General features: G+C 36.9%; 1 protein-coding gene across 1 annotated transcript in view; it reads right to left on the minus strand.

The window, feature by feature from the left end:
* SEMA3A (semaphorin 3A) overlaps nt 1–17409 on the minus strand; it is a 165727-nt gene that overhangs the window by 102603 nt on the left and 45715 nt on the right. Inside the window, exons 2-3 of the mRNA XM_071734053.1 lie at nt 15223–15380; nt 12148–12210 (exon numbers count right to left, since the gene is read on the minus strand). Of these exons, the coding sequence (XP_071590154.1) occupies nt 12148–12210; nt 15223–15380 (221 nt within the window). The remainder of the gene's footprint in view (nt 1–12147; nt 12211–15222; nt 15381–17409) is intronic.

The following is a 17409-nucleotide window of genomic DNA, read 5'->3' on the forward strand; positions in this document are numbered from 1 at the left end:
CTCTCTGTAGGCAGGAAAGTATTACCTGAATGGGTTATGAAAATAAATCTTATAGAAGAGGAGCAATGGAATCACCATAGTGAATCATAAATTCTTCCACCTAATAATCCTGTTTATTACAATGAGCAGCTTAATATTAGGGAGCTTTTCTTGAATATATAAAGCTAAACACTGGTTTATGCCCTAAAGCTTGAGTTTATATATACAGACATGCAGCAGAAAGCATAAGCAATTGCACACAGTAGAGAATGATTGAGGTAGATATTCAAAGAGAAAATTAGGTGCATCATGTGGGAGTTACTGCAGCCTTTAAAACCTCATTCATTTATCTTGCCTAACCCTGCAGAAATTAATCTCCATTTATATTTCAATAAATGGTATGAAGTTTCCCTGAAAGCTGCAGATTCAGCCTCTGGTCTTGTACAGAAGTATCTCTATCTGAAAGTCCAAGCAGTTAAGCCCCTACACCATGTCTGAGAACTCAGCATAGCCTGTGAGGTCTTTCTCTCCTGACAGAGGGAACTTTTTTGGATGGCTACTTTTTGATATTTTCACAATGTAATTTCTGGATCTGCTTCTGCAAACAGTCCTGTGACAGCATGATTGCCAGTATCCTCCAAAGCAAGGTCAAAGAAATGGCTTGTTCCCTGTCCTAGCTCTGCCATGTGTGGTGGCTGAAGCACTCACCCCAAATGTGGGGCACAATCAAATATTTTCATGTTTGAATATGAAATATGTATTCCTCACCAAAGCCCAAGCAGACCCTATAGGTTTTCCTGGGGTTGGTTAGGCATGCAAGGGCAGAAGGACACCCAACTGAAACCATTCTACCATGCCTACATGGTAAGTTAAAGGTTCATTTGGCTAGGAAGGAAAGAAGGAAGGAAATTTACTGGGCATTCCTAAATGTGAGAAAAAGGTTTTAACTTCAGGTACATTACATACATTACCTTTCCTCTAAACTTGACTGAGGAGTTTACGGGGTTTAGAACCTCAGCTTCATGCTGACAATCTATTGAAATGAAAGTGGCTAAAACCATTTGCATCATACTATGCTATCACAGCTGAAGCACCAACTGCACTGCAAATTCTGCTGTACTAAATTCCTAGCTGTGAAACAAGTTGAGAAGTTATTAGACTGTCACATTCAGAGTGTGAATTAAAGTCAGAGGTCCAGTGTGTCTGGACACAGATCCTAACTAAATTTCAATTCCAAATATTGTGTACTACATCTATAGGCAGAGGGCCTGTCACAAAGAGAAGATGAAGTCTTAATTAAGTTTTCCAGAAGGGCACCTGGTATATGAAGATCAATCTGACTTACTAACTAAACATGCACATTTATTTCTAAGTGTTTTCTAATATTTGTGCATCAAATTGATTGAAGGGCTTATGTAGAGAAATATTAGCCTGTAAAAAATAAATCACCAAGAAAATGTCTGCAAGCAAAAGCACAGAAGCCAATGAAGAAAGAATCAAAAACAAACACTACAGATATGTAACACTGATTACACTGTTATGCAGCCTTTTCCTGGACAGTTACAAAAATATAGTCCATCCATCTGTCAAAACATCTGCTCTGCATATGAAAATTAAAACAGAATTTAGGGGGTTTTTTTATGAGTTTCCAGTAATTATCTCTTCCCCAGAAGCCTGGAACTCACATCCTTCTATCTGGATTACTGACGCAGCAAAGAGTCTTTAATGACATCTTTTTAAGTGGAAGCTAAAGGGTAAGTCCCTGTGACCAACTAATACCCAGATTTCCCTCCTTATTTTAAGAAAACTGTTCCTTTTTTCTTTTTTTTTTTTAAAGCAGCATTGATGTCCATACTACTCAGATATTGCAGCAAGTGCAAGAGTCCACTTGATGCAGGGCAATAAGTAGAAATCCAAATAATCCATTATAGTATCATTAGCTTCAACAGTTTTTTGCTAATTTAATCCAGATAAGGATCAGACCCTGTAATATATTCTTCCTTTATTTCAGCCTTCCCACATAGCCAAGTGATTAAAATATCAGAAGGTTTTTGTCTAAACTGGATGGGCCAGGAGATTTAAAGCTATCATCTAACAGCTGGACAAACAAAATAAATATGTGTTTTGTCTTCTATATCAAAGTGGATGGACAAAGCCCCATGCACACATTTAATTAATAATTTTTTCACTTTTTCTTTTGTCCAATTAGTTGAATGCTCAAGTGGCAAGGTCAGAGATACCCATGGAGAATAAGTAATCCCTGATATTACTGCTGTCATTCAAATTTATCACATTGCTGAAAGATGTTCTGAACATACCAAGGAGCGTTTTAACTTCACTCTTTTGCTAATGAGCTACTGCCAGCTGTTATCAGTCCAGTCTTATTGGTTAGATATCTTATTCAGCATGCAGCAGCATTGTTTCATGGAAAATATTTCTGGAGTGTTAGTGGAATAAATATACGTGTGATTGCCATGTACACAGATGACTGACTCTCAGCTAGCTCATGCAAACACTTCAGCATGTCAGTAAGCACATGCAAAGAACTCCTTTTCTGGGTGAGCTGTACATGGCATATGCTTTCACAGTTCTTGGTGCTTGTGTGCAAGTTTCTGTAAAATGCATTAAGTTTTTTTAAATGGTTACTTTTTTCCCTCCTTCTGTTACAGTAGCACTTGGGAAAACACCAGTCAAAGAGCATGGTCTGCATGAACAGCCCCAGAATATGCAAAGGAAGAAGAAAGATATTCCAGTCCTGTTTAAGTACAATGATTTTATAAAATTTTATTTTACTGCAGTAAGTGAGTTGGTAGCAGTGCTGAAAGCTATTGTTCCAAGTGCTAATGTGCTGCATTGGCAGTAACAGGAAAGTCCCCAAGTCCCAGGAGCTTTGTACCAGGTCCTTATAGATGGGGGAATGATTCCTGGCACCTATCCTGGACAAGATAATCTTCCAGATGAAGCTGTAAAGGCAGGTGCATGGTTTTAGAGTGGGGAAGGCCAGCTGGCATGGAATCACTTGCAGACTATGATTTATTACTGTGTACCCCTTGCAGTTTGGATCAATAACATAATTTCCATCAGTGTTTTGTTGTTATTGTACTTTCCAATTGGAAGGATCAATGTCTTATAGTCCTACTCTCTAAAAAAGTCAGTCTGCAGTGCTAAGTGAAATTACTTGAGCAGCTGAAGTATTGGTGTTTGTGTTACAAAAAGGGATTATTATTAGCTTGGTGCTTGAAGATTACATTTCCATTAGTAAAGCCTTAAAAGCAGTGTGTATTGCCTTACAGATGCATACAAATCCAATATAAACCTAGCCTATGTCTAGGTAAACAGAATTTCTAGTCTCTTTTACAAATCTATGTTATTTTGTGGTCTAAATTCTAATTGTAGTTGTCTTCCCATCTCATAGGTTTGAAAAAGCTGACAGACTCCCAGATATATATTGGATCATGAACTAGAGGACTTTTCCCCTCTTGAGAGGTTGGGAATGACACTACCCTTAGGCATGGTGACCACTGCCAACATTACAGAGGAACCCTTGATTAATTCCATATCTAGAATTTCCTTTGCTGTCAAGATATGCCCTGAGAAATTTCAGGCTGAAGGTGCTGATAAGGACTGATAAGATATTTTTGGTTGCCTAGTACAGCTTACTGTACTTCCAGTTATCTTTCCAATTAAGTTATGCCTGTTATCTATCTGATTTTTTGATATGACAAGAGTTCATGACAATATTTAAAATATGTAATTTACTCAAGTTACAGGATGTCTGCATGAATTTAAACTGTTAAATAATCAAGATAGAAAAAAAGAAGACAGCTAACAAAGTATATGATAAAAATAGCCACTGAAAAAAAACAGATATATTCTGATTCCTTCAAGCCACAAAAGTGCATACCACACGAGCAAATAGCAGCATGGTCAGCACACTTGCACAGCAGATGGAAGGTTCTTTCTTTGTATAAGTGAGGGTGAAACACAAAATGTCTCCTTGCCTGTCTACCTACGTACTTGCAAATCTGGGAGTCACTGCTGGTGCATGGTCCTTTGGCCCAGAGTTTATCACTAAGGTTAATCATGGGAATAGCTGAGCCAGGTGGGATACTTCCCTAGGGTCTGTTCTGAAAGCAGTCATAAACCAGAAGCCATTAGAAGTAGTTATTAGAAGCCATGCTTTAAAGATGCCTCCCTTGACTGCCTGGACTAAGCAGATCAGGCCTTCAAGTCTTTTTCATTATGATTAACCATCTGGCTTAGAGATCTTAGGAAGGAAAATTTCTTCAAAATTTTTCTCCATTCAGTCTTTTCAAACTACAATATCTATTTCAAGTACTAAAATCTTCTTTCAGCAGATGCAGATAAGAATTGTTCTGGAACTGTGAACAGCTAGAGGGATGCCAAGAAAAGGCTGCAGCACTAAATACCTGATTTAATGACCATCTCATAGTTTTGTACATCTGGTTAACACATAGTTAGCAAGGCAAAACAAAGTCCTTTGTGGATGCAGTCCAGCCAACAAGAAGGTTTTCAGGGTTTTGCAGCCACAACATGATTGTTGTACATGAAACTTTTCCATGAGCTTTAGCGAGCTTTATTTTGAATTGTTACATTTTTTCAGTACTCTACTTCCTAGAGAGCTGAGTTAACTTATTTAAGAAAAAGAAAAGTATCTCAGGAATAACACAAAACACTGGGAAGCCTTGAGGTCAGGCAGAAGGCATATCTTTTCTCACCATAACTTTGAAAGAAAATTTGTTTTGTAGGGTAAACCTTTCCCACATTTGGGGCATGGCTTTATTAGCAAAGAAATGAACAATACTGCTTGGTTTCAGCTCCAGCAGTCTCACCAAGCCCAGCAGCATTTTAAGTTGCGACCACAGTCTAGATCTAAAGAGTCTCTCTCATCTATCTCTTCTATCTGGGTGGGGTAATCACCTGTCTCCTGGAGAAATCAGATTACACCCCACCTTACTGAATAGGATCAACACCTGCTAATTGGGTGGAGCATTTCAGACAAGCAGGTTGTCAAGCCTGTTGGAGGTACACAAAGCACTTAGACTCCCTATCAGGCAGTTTGCCTTTATTCAGCACACTGCAGGCATATCCTGTAATGACTTCCACTCACAGCCACCTGAGATAAACACACTCAAAACTTCTGTGTTGAAAGTAAGCATAAAACCAGAACTGTTGAAAGGAAAGCAAAAGAATGTTTTATCTGTAAGGGCCAGTTGCTTAGCAGTTTGTGTGTCTGTAAATAAATATACTCTGTGAGATGGGCTGTGAAGTTGCACATGCTCTGCTTTGGGAATCTGGAAATTTCTGTGAGGATATTAAGATATTTTGACACCACAGAGAGATGCTGAACAAAGAACTCTTAAGTGACAAAAGTGTAAAATTCCCACTCCTAAAAACCTGACTCCGAAGTGAAATTGTTGCAATGAGAGTTTGTTGAGTGGGTTTTGAGGTTTTTTATTGTTGGGTTGCTTTGGTTTTTGTTTGTTGGGGGGGGGGGCTTGTTTGTTTGTTTGTGGTTTTTTTATATTCATGATACATATAGAGTAACCTAAAGTTTTGTAAGATATTAATCAGGAAGGAATTACCCAAGGGAAAAAGAAATCAGTAGACGATTTGGTCCAGCACAGATCACGTAACTCAGTCAGAAAAATAACAAACAAAGAAACCAAAAGCTAAAATAGGAAAAAACATGAAGCATATTCAGGGAAAGAAAAAAAAAATGTGACTGGCACCAAGAGAAAGCCTTTTCTCTGCCTTTGAGAACTTCAGACCGAATCTCTGAAAGAAAACAGGGCTGAAATGTATGGAACATTTTTACTAGTTATACAGTTAATGTAAATAAATGTACAAAAAATAAATTTTCTTTGTCCATCTTGGAATGAAGTCGCATCCAGGAATTATCCAACATAATTCTGAAACATCAGGAGTTGGTAATTTAGCCATAAAAAAGTAATCTTCAGACTTTGCCAAGGCCAAACTCAAGCTCATGAGGAAAAAACCTATTGATAAAAAGCTTAACACCATCATTTTGGAAACGATTTTTCCTTTGTTTTTCCATTACTTCCCTTTTGCTAACTCTGTGACTTCAAAGACAACAACAAAAAAAACCATTTCTGCAAGACTGCATTAAATCTGATGAATATTAAGTTTCCTTCAGAGGCAAATTTCTATACTCACACCTATAAACAGAAAAATAAGCCCAAAATTGGAAAATTAGGTTTCTCCTTGATCTATATAAATTTCTTCCCCATACTCAAAGACTTAAATGACTTCCCATGATACATAAGTGGGTAAAATATGAAAATTTGAACAACTGCCAACTTAATCCTTCCTCTGTATAAGTACACAAGTTATTACCTTACAGTAACTGATTCGCCTTGGTCATTTCATATAAAGAAATATATGCAAATGCCTAAATGAACACAAGCTGTAGGATCAACTTCAGAACTAAGAGCCATAAATGAGGCTTTATGCTGGTGGGTGTGTTGCAGGGGTCCATCCAAGAACTGGAGCTGGCACAGCCAGAATTTCCTGAAGGGAAATATTTTGTCAGAGAGCTCCACAGGACTTAGAAAAGCTCCAGTGTATTATAGTCCTTTCTTACCAAACTCAGTTCACCTCAAAGTTAAGAGATTGTATATTTGTTTGATTTGCCTGCCCCCCATCCCCTTCTTCCCCCACGTGTGTGTCTTTCTGTGTTTTTTGTAGATATGCAAAGGAATTTTATGCAGCAGCAACATTAAAGCAGCACACTAAAAAAATGTCTCCTTCTTACATCTCCCAGATGGTAAGAAATGGTAGGAAATCATGCCCACATTAAAGATCATGGACAGGATTGAGTAGTGAGCAGTCCACAAAATCATAATCCCAGAATATTAACTGGGACAACTGATAGAGTTGAATGGTATATGCAGCGGCACTTTACGTCTACAAACAGCTCAAAAGTGCCATTTCCCCTGGTAGTAGGTCATGCTGGGAGTAAATTCTGTCCCTAACCTCACTGGAGATCCATTACTTTGCATTTCTTCTCACTTTAGCCCTTTCTACTCCCGAGGGACATGGACTTTTCCCTTTGCCCCAGGTTGGATGGGGGTCCGGAGTCCTTAGGCTCTGCTCAAGAATCTCAGTGCTATGCTGGAGACAAAGAATACACAGGGATGGAGCTGAGGGTGGTTGATGGATATGATGGAAATCTGGCTGTAGATGTCTTCCAAAGGAAGAGTCTTGACAGCAAGTGATGAACTTCTCTTTGGCACACGCAAAAGGCCAGAGGTAATTTGACCATAAAAACTGTGCCTCTCAGATGAATATAGAAACCGGCTTTCTAGGTCTAGCAGTACTGTATATTTAATTTTGAGATTCCCTGTTCAGATCTTTGTTTACAAAAACAGATGAAAAGCATTACTTTTCCTTTTTGCCTCCATGTTATTCTTTTTTCCCTAAGGCAACAACAGCAATAAAACAAGTTAAAGGGAATAAGGCTCATTTATTGCCAAGTTTGATTTTCCATAGTATCACCAGATATGGCTGAGGTACACTTGTTAGGTTACACACTGTTTTTATTTATTTTTTTTTCCAAATTAAGTCATTGTACACTGATGGATTTATAAGCCGATGGAAGCTATTTTTCCTGTTACTTGGGGAGGGGCTGGAAGACTTTAAAGGAACCATAAACAGAGATGGCATACGAGCATTTTGGTTTAAAATAAGTATTTTCATAACAAAATGAGATAGAGTATTAAATTACAGCCCTGTGCTTGTACCTGAATGAACCATAAACTCGATAATGAAGTGCCAGTCACACTTAAATGTAAAGAAAAATGAACAGAATCTATCTACATCTTGTGTTAAATGCATGGCTTCTTAATAGAGTAGGTTTCTGAACTACAGTGATTTCAAATTGCCACCAAAAGCACTATCAAGTATAAAAAAAGTGAATCAGAGTTGAATTCAGGTAAGAGTTAATAACTAGGTAAATGGTAATGGCAATTAAGTAGCCCAAGTAGATGCCTATCTCCTATAAATTATAATATAATCTATGCTAATACCCACACAGTTGTGCTGATATCCTTTAGCTGTTAAAGGAAATGATACAGAAAATTAACTCTGTATGGACCTGTATTTTCATGTGACAGAGAATATTTCTGGTACCAAGTAAAATAGTTGGTACTCTTTGCATCTGTTGGTATACCAACATTTAGCTCCCACCAGACATAGGGACTAGCCCTATTCATATAGCATGTGAAGTGTGTACAAGTAGCTGTCATCATGTAGCTTGTCCTCTGTAACATTAACAAAGTACCCATTGATATTTTGAAGATTTATACACATCAAGGCCAGAAGGGACCATTTCAACAATTTAACTTGACCTTGGATCTTTAAAAATGGTTAAATAAATTAGATAGTCAAATCATACTTGAAACTACATCCTAAGGTGCCCTTCAGAAACACAGCTTTAAAGCTTTCAAGTCATAGAAATCTATCACACCCTTTAATAGGGATTTCTCTTATTAATTGTGTACCCTGTGAACTTCTGCTATGGCGTTTCAGCCAAATCTAACACACAACGCATGAAATAAACAGCAGCCCAAACTTTTAAAACAATAGTAAGTTAATAGTTTAAGGACCAGGCAATATTTTAAGTCCACAAGCTATCCCTAAATTATCTCTACCTGCAAAACTATCTAGCATTTCTGGTAACTTTTGTAAATTACCCAGGCATTGCTTTGCTTGTCTATGACATCTCAGGAATGTCAGAGTGAAATTGTAGCAACATTCTTTCTTTCTTTCTTTTTTTTTTTTTTTTTTTTTCCCAGTTACCTATTATTTAACCCTTATGTAACACAGAGGTTGCCACGTGTTTCTGCTGGGTTCCAGATGCCTGTGAGATCTTACATTTAAAATAGCAAGGCTCACCAGTGAGGGATATGGCTAGCAGCATGTGTGTACTTTAAGTTCAGTAGACAAGCTGAGAAGTATTCTTTAGAGACTTTGTCTTCTTTGATCATGACCAAGGTCTGCTCAGGAATTGTGAGAAATATTCATGGGACTTACAGCAACCAGAACTGATCAAATGAGAGACTCAAGTCTAGAATAGCAAGAAATCCTCACAGAATCGCAGTTACTTGAATTATGTAAGCAACTGTCTTATTTGTTATTTAGTCTTTAATTTTCATTAACAACATTACTTTGGTGCTTGTGATGATAGTCTATACCGAGGAAATTGAAATATATGATAATAATAAGTACTTACATGGGACTGTATTTACAGTTTTATTGGAAAAAAAATTCTGTATTTTGTGGAAAAGTGTAGTAGTTAACTTCAATCATAGAAGTCCTGCTACAAGTATTGCATAGCTGGGATGAGTCTTACAGTCTCTCTTCTCAGCTTACCCATATGAAAAAAAAAAAGTGACCTGAAGCATACTTTACAAGATTTATCTACCTATACAGTGAGCAAAGCCGAACTAATTACCATATACTAAGCCCTTTAAGAAACAGAAATGAAAATGACTGCTTAAGGAACAAAAGGAAACTAAAAGTGGGAACAGCCTAAGTTGGCTGCCCTCCTCAAATCCCTGGGGAACTGTCCTGAGCTACAAACCTGCTGTGCCTGAATTGGCATGACTGACGGCATCAGCACAAGGAATCCCTCTGTAGGAGTGAAAACAACAGTAAATTACCTCTTATAATTATGAGAGGAAATCTCGGGGGTCATAGCTGAGGTTAGCAGTGGGGCAGAGCTGGGGTTACACTCGCGCTGCAGCTGCTGCAGTGCACCTGGCCTATTAGTGGGGACCTGCATTTTCAACACTGACATCCCCTGGAGGTCAGTAATTAAAAAAACATTTTTAAAAAAAGACCTCAACGTAGAAGTATAGACGGCCATATAGAAAGTTTTGCGCCATCACAAATGAAGAGTATCTAATATCTTAGCAATGGTACATGCTGAAAGCAATATTAAATTGAGCATGTTTCATATGTCACTTCATTTGTCCTCTATTTTTCTTGTTCCCTCTAATGAGAGTCTGTTGAGATATTTTTATGGCCTTTATATTTCACACTCCCAAGGTACTGACAATGGCTTTAAGGAATAAATGGGGGAGGAATAAATGATCTGTAATCTTTATCTGTAATTACAGTTAAAGCAGTTACATTAAATACTTGGTTTGTAATGCAGTGTTTTATGGTAAGAATAGGTAGGCGTAAATATTTAAAGATGATGACCTGAACACACTAGGATATTTATTACATCTTTCTAGCTGCTTGCCAAAGCCAGACCTAGATTAAATATGACCTACGTATTTTTTTTATTTCTCACTTACACTTGCAGAGACATCTAAAAATTAGAAACAGAAAGTACAACCACCCCCAAGAACACAGATATGTGAAAAATATTTTTCAAAACAAATTATCTGATTCTGGCAGCTCTGTGCTGTACTACTGCTACCCCAAGTTTAGGCTGCACTGTGTCCTGAACATTGTGCTCCTGCTATGCCTTATTCTTTTCCACCAGCTCAAGGCATCCTCAGGCACAGCATCTCAGCAGGCAGCCAATGCACCAGGGCCATGCAATGCAGTGGGCTGTGGTATGAGCTTCACTTTATGTTCCTGTTCAGCAGCTGTAGCTGTCCTGGTATCATAGGAAGCAAAAGAACCAAGGTGAATATAATTGTTACAGAATAAATAGTCCTCTCAAAGTTACAGCAGTCAGAGAACTTCCCAGTTCGTTCTTGAATACAAGCATCTGTATTTCCAGATAAATTGGAATCAACTTAGTGCAGTGTATAAAACATAGTCTTTCCTGCTCTTGTGGATTTTTTAAAATAACTATTAAAAATAAAGAATGTACTTTCATTCTAGATGTTATATCTCAATAATTTTCTAGTTTTCAAACCCAGATATTAAAAAAATCTATTTAAAGTAATACCACAATACTTAGTGTAAGATCAAGCTGTAAGGTTAGTTAATTTGCTCAGATCTTTAACAATCCCCTATTTTTTTAAGCATGCATATTAGACTTTCTAGTCCTCGTCTTGCAATGTACTCCTGAAAATTATTTGTGAACATGAAGATGGATTAATTTAAAAGTATAATTTTGATGGCATGAGATAGCACAAATATCTGGCACTTCAGCTATCCTTCCTTATAGCTTAGCCCATATTTCTTAGTGTATCCCTAATCCACCTTTACTGTTCCCACATGGCTTTTTAGGAAGACAACTGCCTTCTATGGCCTAGGTAAAGACTGATGAAACTATTTTTACTGTGACCTATGAAATTATTCAAAAGGAACTCTCTAGAGGCATATGGTTGGCATTATGAATATTTTACAGAGTCATCTCTGAAAATCAGGCCAATAGTATATACACATGGGGCCAAGTTCCACTCACAGAGATACCTTGGCAACCACAATGATTTCCCATTTGGCTGTGCTATGCAAGTATTTGGTTTATTGCATGTGTGTATTTTTAATTTTTCTTTCCCTTTCTTCAGCCCTGTCTTCCCATTTCCCATATTGTTCTTATAAAGAAGACAGTTATTATCAGTATGGAATGATTATTATTTCAAGGCTACTTGCTATGTCTCTCCTACCTCATGAATACAGGCAATAAGATGTATACAGGAATGAGGGAAAAGTACAGAACAGTGTGCCTGGAGTAACAGTGCCCTTCCTGAGGTACCAAAACTGATGAAGAATGTTAAAACCACTTTGACCTCAATCGTGCTATGTACTTCATGCAAGAGAGCTCTCAGGGAAACCCACTGACTCCAGTGAGATGCCACAAAAAGAAAGCACTTCTTGGAACCCACTGTAGGACAGAGACCTGAAGCAGGGCAAAAATAGGTCAAAATATTATTTACCCTGAGATCAGAGACAAGTGTGAAAGTATTAATATTTCTCATTTGGATGTTCCTCCTCCCATCTCTTTCTTGTTGATTTTTTTTTTTAAACCCTTGGTTATACAGACAAAATTTCATTATTTTGAATAAGAAGGCTGAGATAACTCACGACTGAAGTTTATCAGATGTGTGACCTTACAGAGGAGGAAAAATACTTTAAGAATTAACACAATAAGACATAATAATATATTTATGATGTTTTATACAAGAAAAAAAAAACAAAACTAAAAAGATTTGTACTTACCAGAATATCTTTTCCAGCCCACTTGCACTCATCCCTTCGGGAATGAGATACAGGCCAAACAATCTAAAGGCAACGAACAAAAATCACGTTGTGTTATTTCATGCTTCAATAACTACAAATTGCAGACCAAATGCTACACAATGCCTTTACCCAGTTTTGCTTTTCCCCATTTTTTATTTCCTGTGATTCCATAAGATCTGATGACAAAGAAATGAAAAGATAGGAATAAAATACAGATAACAGGAATCACAGTAAAAAAAAAAATGTTGAAATATCTTGTGTATTGTGAATCCCAGAAGTGAATCTTGAATGCCAACAATAAGAGGGGACTCTAAATTAATTGGGGCTTTCTTCCACTGTCCCAAACATGATGTAGTGGAAATGAGACCCAGAGCAAAAAACTGCAGATGCTTTCTAACAGTAAATTGGATCTATGCGAAATGTAATCTCATATTAGAGCTACAGCATCAGGAATGAGTAGTTTGTTTCTTCAGAGAATCTATTAGTTCACTCTTTTATTAGGTTCCGCTAATTGCATAATAAAGAAGCCATGGTATTTGAAAAAAATAACACCATCAAAATACAAATGTTTATGCTCTTCTTTTAGAGCTGCCCTAACAGAAGTAAACCTAAACTTAGGTTTACTGCAGCATTTGCTGAACGGAAAATGGATCTCACCCCATACGGAGAAAATCCAGAGACCCTCACAGTCAATTATTCATGTTGTTTTTTTGTTATTTTGGTTTTTTGCTGGTTTTTTTAAGGCTTTTAGGAATTACATATAGAGTAAAACATGATCTTCCCATAAAATGCTAGGCTATTCATTTGGGAGACTCAGATAATGCAATATGAACGGCCATAACTCTGGATTACAGCCCTGGTGTTCAATATAGTTTGTTAAAAGAAAGTAAAATGCTAAGTATTCAAGAAGGAAAGAAAAAAGAATACAGATAACAGAAGAGGTCAAAAGAGATGTTACATATATGACATTTGAAAATACATCTTGTAACCATATTTTTAAATCCAAAATTTGCTTAAAAGCTAATGATATCTAAACAGAAATCAAACATCTTAAGTCTATAAAACAAGGCTGAAAATGTTATGAGTGCATTTTCTCTCAAAGGATTCCTGCTACTCCATTTCTATTCTCAGTTTAAAATGTGCAAAGACATGCGAAAATTTAAATTTACTAGGTTGAAAAACATTAACCGAACTTCTCATGTCTCCCAAGAGGACCAATCCAAATTCAGTTCAAGTTTTGGGCAAAGATTTCTATAGTATGCAAACCAGTATTCTAACCCACAAAATGAATGGCTAGATGTTATTTTTCCTTACCTTTACAGCACATTTCCCTCTATTTTGGTTTAAAAGTCATCTAAATTCGACCCATTTTTCACAGACTGGAAATTCAGCTTATTGGAGTTCTGTTTCTTTGGAGTTTTATCATGCTAGCAGCATTTAAACAGAAACCTTTCACATGGTGGCAATAACAAATGAAGTTTGAACTCAAGAGCAGCACTGACTGCATTGTGATTTTGATGAAAGTTTCTTCAGAGACCCTCCAGTCTTTAAAAAGCAGATCACCAAAATCTTTAAGTGTTTTGTCTGTTCTTAAATCTGGAGTCAAAATTGTAAGTCTGTTCTTTAAGTCTGTTGCCAACATTCAGTTCCATGTTACCAACAGCAATTCTTTATTTCATATAGTAACAAATATATATATAATTTCAAATACCATTCTGAAGATACCTGAATATGCAAGCATAGAATCATAGAATCATAGAATCATAGAGTCATAAAGGTTGGAAGGGACCTCGAAAGATCATCTAGTCCAACCCCCCCTGCCAGAGCAGGGCCACCTAGAGTACATCGCATAGGAACGTGTCCAGGCGGGTTTTGAATGTCTCCAGTGAAGGAGACTCCACAACCCCCCTGGGCAGCCTGTTCCAGGGCTCTGTCACCCTTACAGTAAAAAAATTTTTTCGGATATTCAACTTGAACCTCCTATGCTCCAATTTAAGATTGCATGTAAGATACAATTCCTTCCATTCTGCAGAGCTGTTTTTTGCAATGGAAACACCTTCTTCCCTTTAATTATTCCAGATGTTTTGCACATTAAGCTATCAGTCCCTCAGAGAATTCAAATAAATAGCTAGTTTCCTTTATAGCTACTCTAAAGAGAAGAGAAAAGAAAACACCCAGTTTTCCTTTTATCCTCTTTCCTTAGAGAATACAAATGAATACCCTGTCTTCCCTCTGAACAGAAAACACAAGGTATTTATTGCTATCATCTTAGGAAGCTAATAGTCAAACGGGCAAAAGGTCAGAACACCAAGAAAAAAGATCCCTGGGTATTGAAGCAATATATCTCTCATAAAAGGATTCTCTCTGGATTTTAAAATGTGCCATCAAAATACCTAGCTACACCAAACAAACCCATCCCACTGTTTAATTTCTTAGTGTATTGTCTAATTAAAATGAATGAAAAATGAAATTATTTATTTAGATCCCAGCAGAAGAAAATCACTGAACATTTGTCAGCATTTGTCACTAATTTTTACTGTAAAATAATACACTCCACCAAGAATGGCAAGCCTTTATGGACTTATTCCTTTTTATTAATACTTAATCTATTGTGGCCTAAAAAGAAAAAGAAGCAGAATGCCCACAGGTTGCTGAGTTAAAGGAGAGAAATTAATAGTCAGTCTCCCAAACAGCTTCTTTTCATCTGTAAAAAACACAGAGTAATAAGGCCTTTTTGTGTAAACTGTCATAACAGTTGTTTGGGATTTTTAGCACAAAATAGAAAAATATGTCTTGTTTGGGAAGTAGCTGGATTATTCTGTTACCATTTACTTTATCATTGTCTGAAAAAGCATTGTGGGTTATCCAGTCATAGTTTATATGCTCACTGTCAATTCCTCTTCATAGAGTCAGCAGATGTTATTGTTGTAATGGTATTCCTGACATCCAAACACTCACTACATAATTTATAAAGTGCCCAATATAGCCTGAGTAATAACAATTCTGCAACATTAAAAGCATATATTTACATTGTAGAAACATTAATGAATGTACCTTTTGATATTCCTTGATGTTAACCAGGTTGAAAGAAAATATGTGATCCTTTGCTCCAACGTACAGCCGACCCCGTTCTTCATCCAAGAGGAAAGTATGGTAACTGGAGCTATTAGCTAGTCCATTGAAATTTATTATATTGTTGGATTCCAACATTTCTGTAAGATAAAGGTAATACTTTGCTTGTTAATAGACTCAAATAAAATACAGACTCATATTTTGACTTTTATGGGTTTTGTTTTAGGAAATTAACTTTATGGAGTAGAAAGCACTGAAAGTGTTGTGCATCTGTGCCCACAAATGTTTTTACTTCAAGTACCCACATTCAAACTGCTTGTGAGATTCCATGCTACACAAACAGAAGTCAAAACATCAGAAAAATCAATTAAAATCCTGTATGAGGTCTTAAAATCCTATCCATGTAACTCATCAACTCTTGGACCAAGTTCAATTTTGTTCAATCAATGAGATTTACAAGGATAAACCTGAGAATGGCCAGTTGATAAAAAAGACATCTAAACACAATGTCTCCTGCCTCCAAAATACAGAATATTGCATACAGATTTGTAAGTTATGAGAAGGGATAAGAATGATGAGTTGACAAGATAAAGAACACATACAACCTATTCTTACAGGTAATACAATCTCCTCAGCTTACTGACACAGGCAACATGCTATTCCCTTACTTGGAATTCATCACAAGAATAAAGCTACAAAAGGTATTTTTGCTTCTGTTTAAACTCAAGAACAATTTTCAAGTTTTCATACTACTCACAGAGCTCTTGCACTTGCCAAGAATAGGGTTTTTTTAAGTGTATACCTATTCAGAAATGTTAACAAAGACATATACATTTTCCTGAAACTTCTTAATATGTTTTCCATAAGCTAATACAGACCATATTAATATAAACTTTTGTGAAAACACTCCTTCTTTATTCCTGTCAACCTGCATTCATGTCGGGATCAAAGCCAAATGATCTTTATCATTTCAAGGCATGTCTGCACTAGCAAGTCATCAATAGGAAACTGTCCCTGTGATGAGAAATCCTACATTATTCAAGACCCAACCTTGTGATGTTTGGAGACACACTTGAGGTTTTAAGAGCAGGAACCATTCCATCAATGCCATCTAAGCTCCTCACACAGCACCCAGGAGGACAGATGAGAAAAGGAGGGAACACATCAGGGTCTCAGGGCTGATGGGTAGAGGGCATGGTATTCCTTGCAAAACACTTGCCAAATGCCTAGATGTCTAGGATTTGCCCAACAGTGCAGCTACCTGTTATTACTTTTTGGTTTTCAGTGAGATCACTCCCATTTTTCCACCACTGCTCCAACTGATAAGGGAATGTAGGATAGCATCCCCAACACTGTTAAAAATCAAGGTGCAGCTGCTGCTAATACACAAGCTTCTGCCTAGTTTTCCTCTTTTTCCCCTCCCTTCTTTTATTTCAACCAGAACAAGGAAGATGTTAGGTGGGGCTTATTTGGACCTTGGTAATAGTAGTATTTATGACTTAGAAAAAATTTCAGCCCCAGCAGCTTAGTAGTCCCACAGATGTTAAAAGTATTTTATACATTCAGTAATACCAGGTGAATTTGAAACAGATTGATACTTCATAATGGCAAGAATTAGTGGTCAACGTATTCAAAGAAGATAAAGAGGAGACTGAGAGTTGCATACCATTCAGGCTAGCTTTGCCCAAGCATTCATTGCACTTACTTGGAAAATCTCTCACCAGCACCAAAAAGAGTTAATTTGCATAGAAGCATAGCAAAGTGTCAGACCAAGCACTATATTTTGCTCCTTATTCTAATTTTTTTTTCTGGTTAAATATAAATATACATTTGTATTACAGAATACTTTTCAAAACTTGCAATACTTAAGACTTAAGTTCTCAATTTTTAATTTTTTCTGTTAATGTAACAAGAAGAAATCAAATCACCCAAAGCAGTCTTGTCAAAATAATCCTTCTGGCTTCCTGCCAAGTTCCAGAATTTGACTGTATTGTCCTCCAGTTCACTTATTTGCATTTTGTTAGAGACTTTACTAATTCTCTTTACATTGTAATGACTGATTCAGATGTTGAATGTCGACTTGCTGAATAGCAAGTGATGCAGATGATTGATTGCTTGTCTTAGAACTCTCTTGGCTGAAAATGCTTTGCTGTCATCTGTATCTGATCA

The sequence above is a fragment of the Heliangelus exortis genome, chromosome 1 (assembly GCF_036169615.1).
Source record: "Heliangelus exortis chromosome 1, bHelExo1.hap1, whole genome shotgun sequence".
Lineage (NCBI taxonomy): Eukaryota > Metazoa > Chordata > Aves > Apodiformes > Trochilidae > Heliangelus > Heliangelus exortis.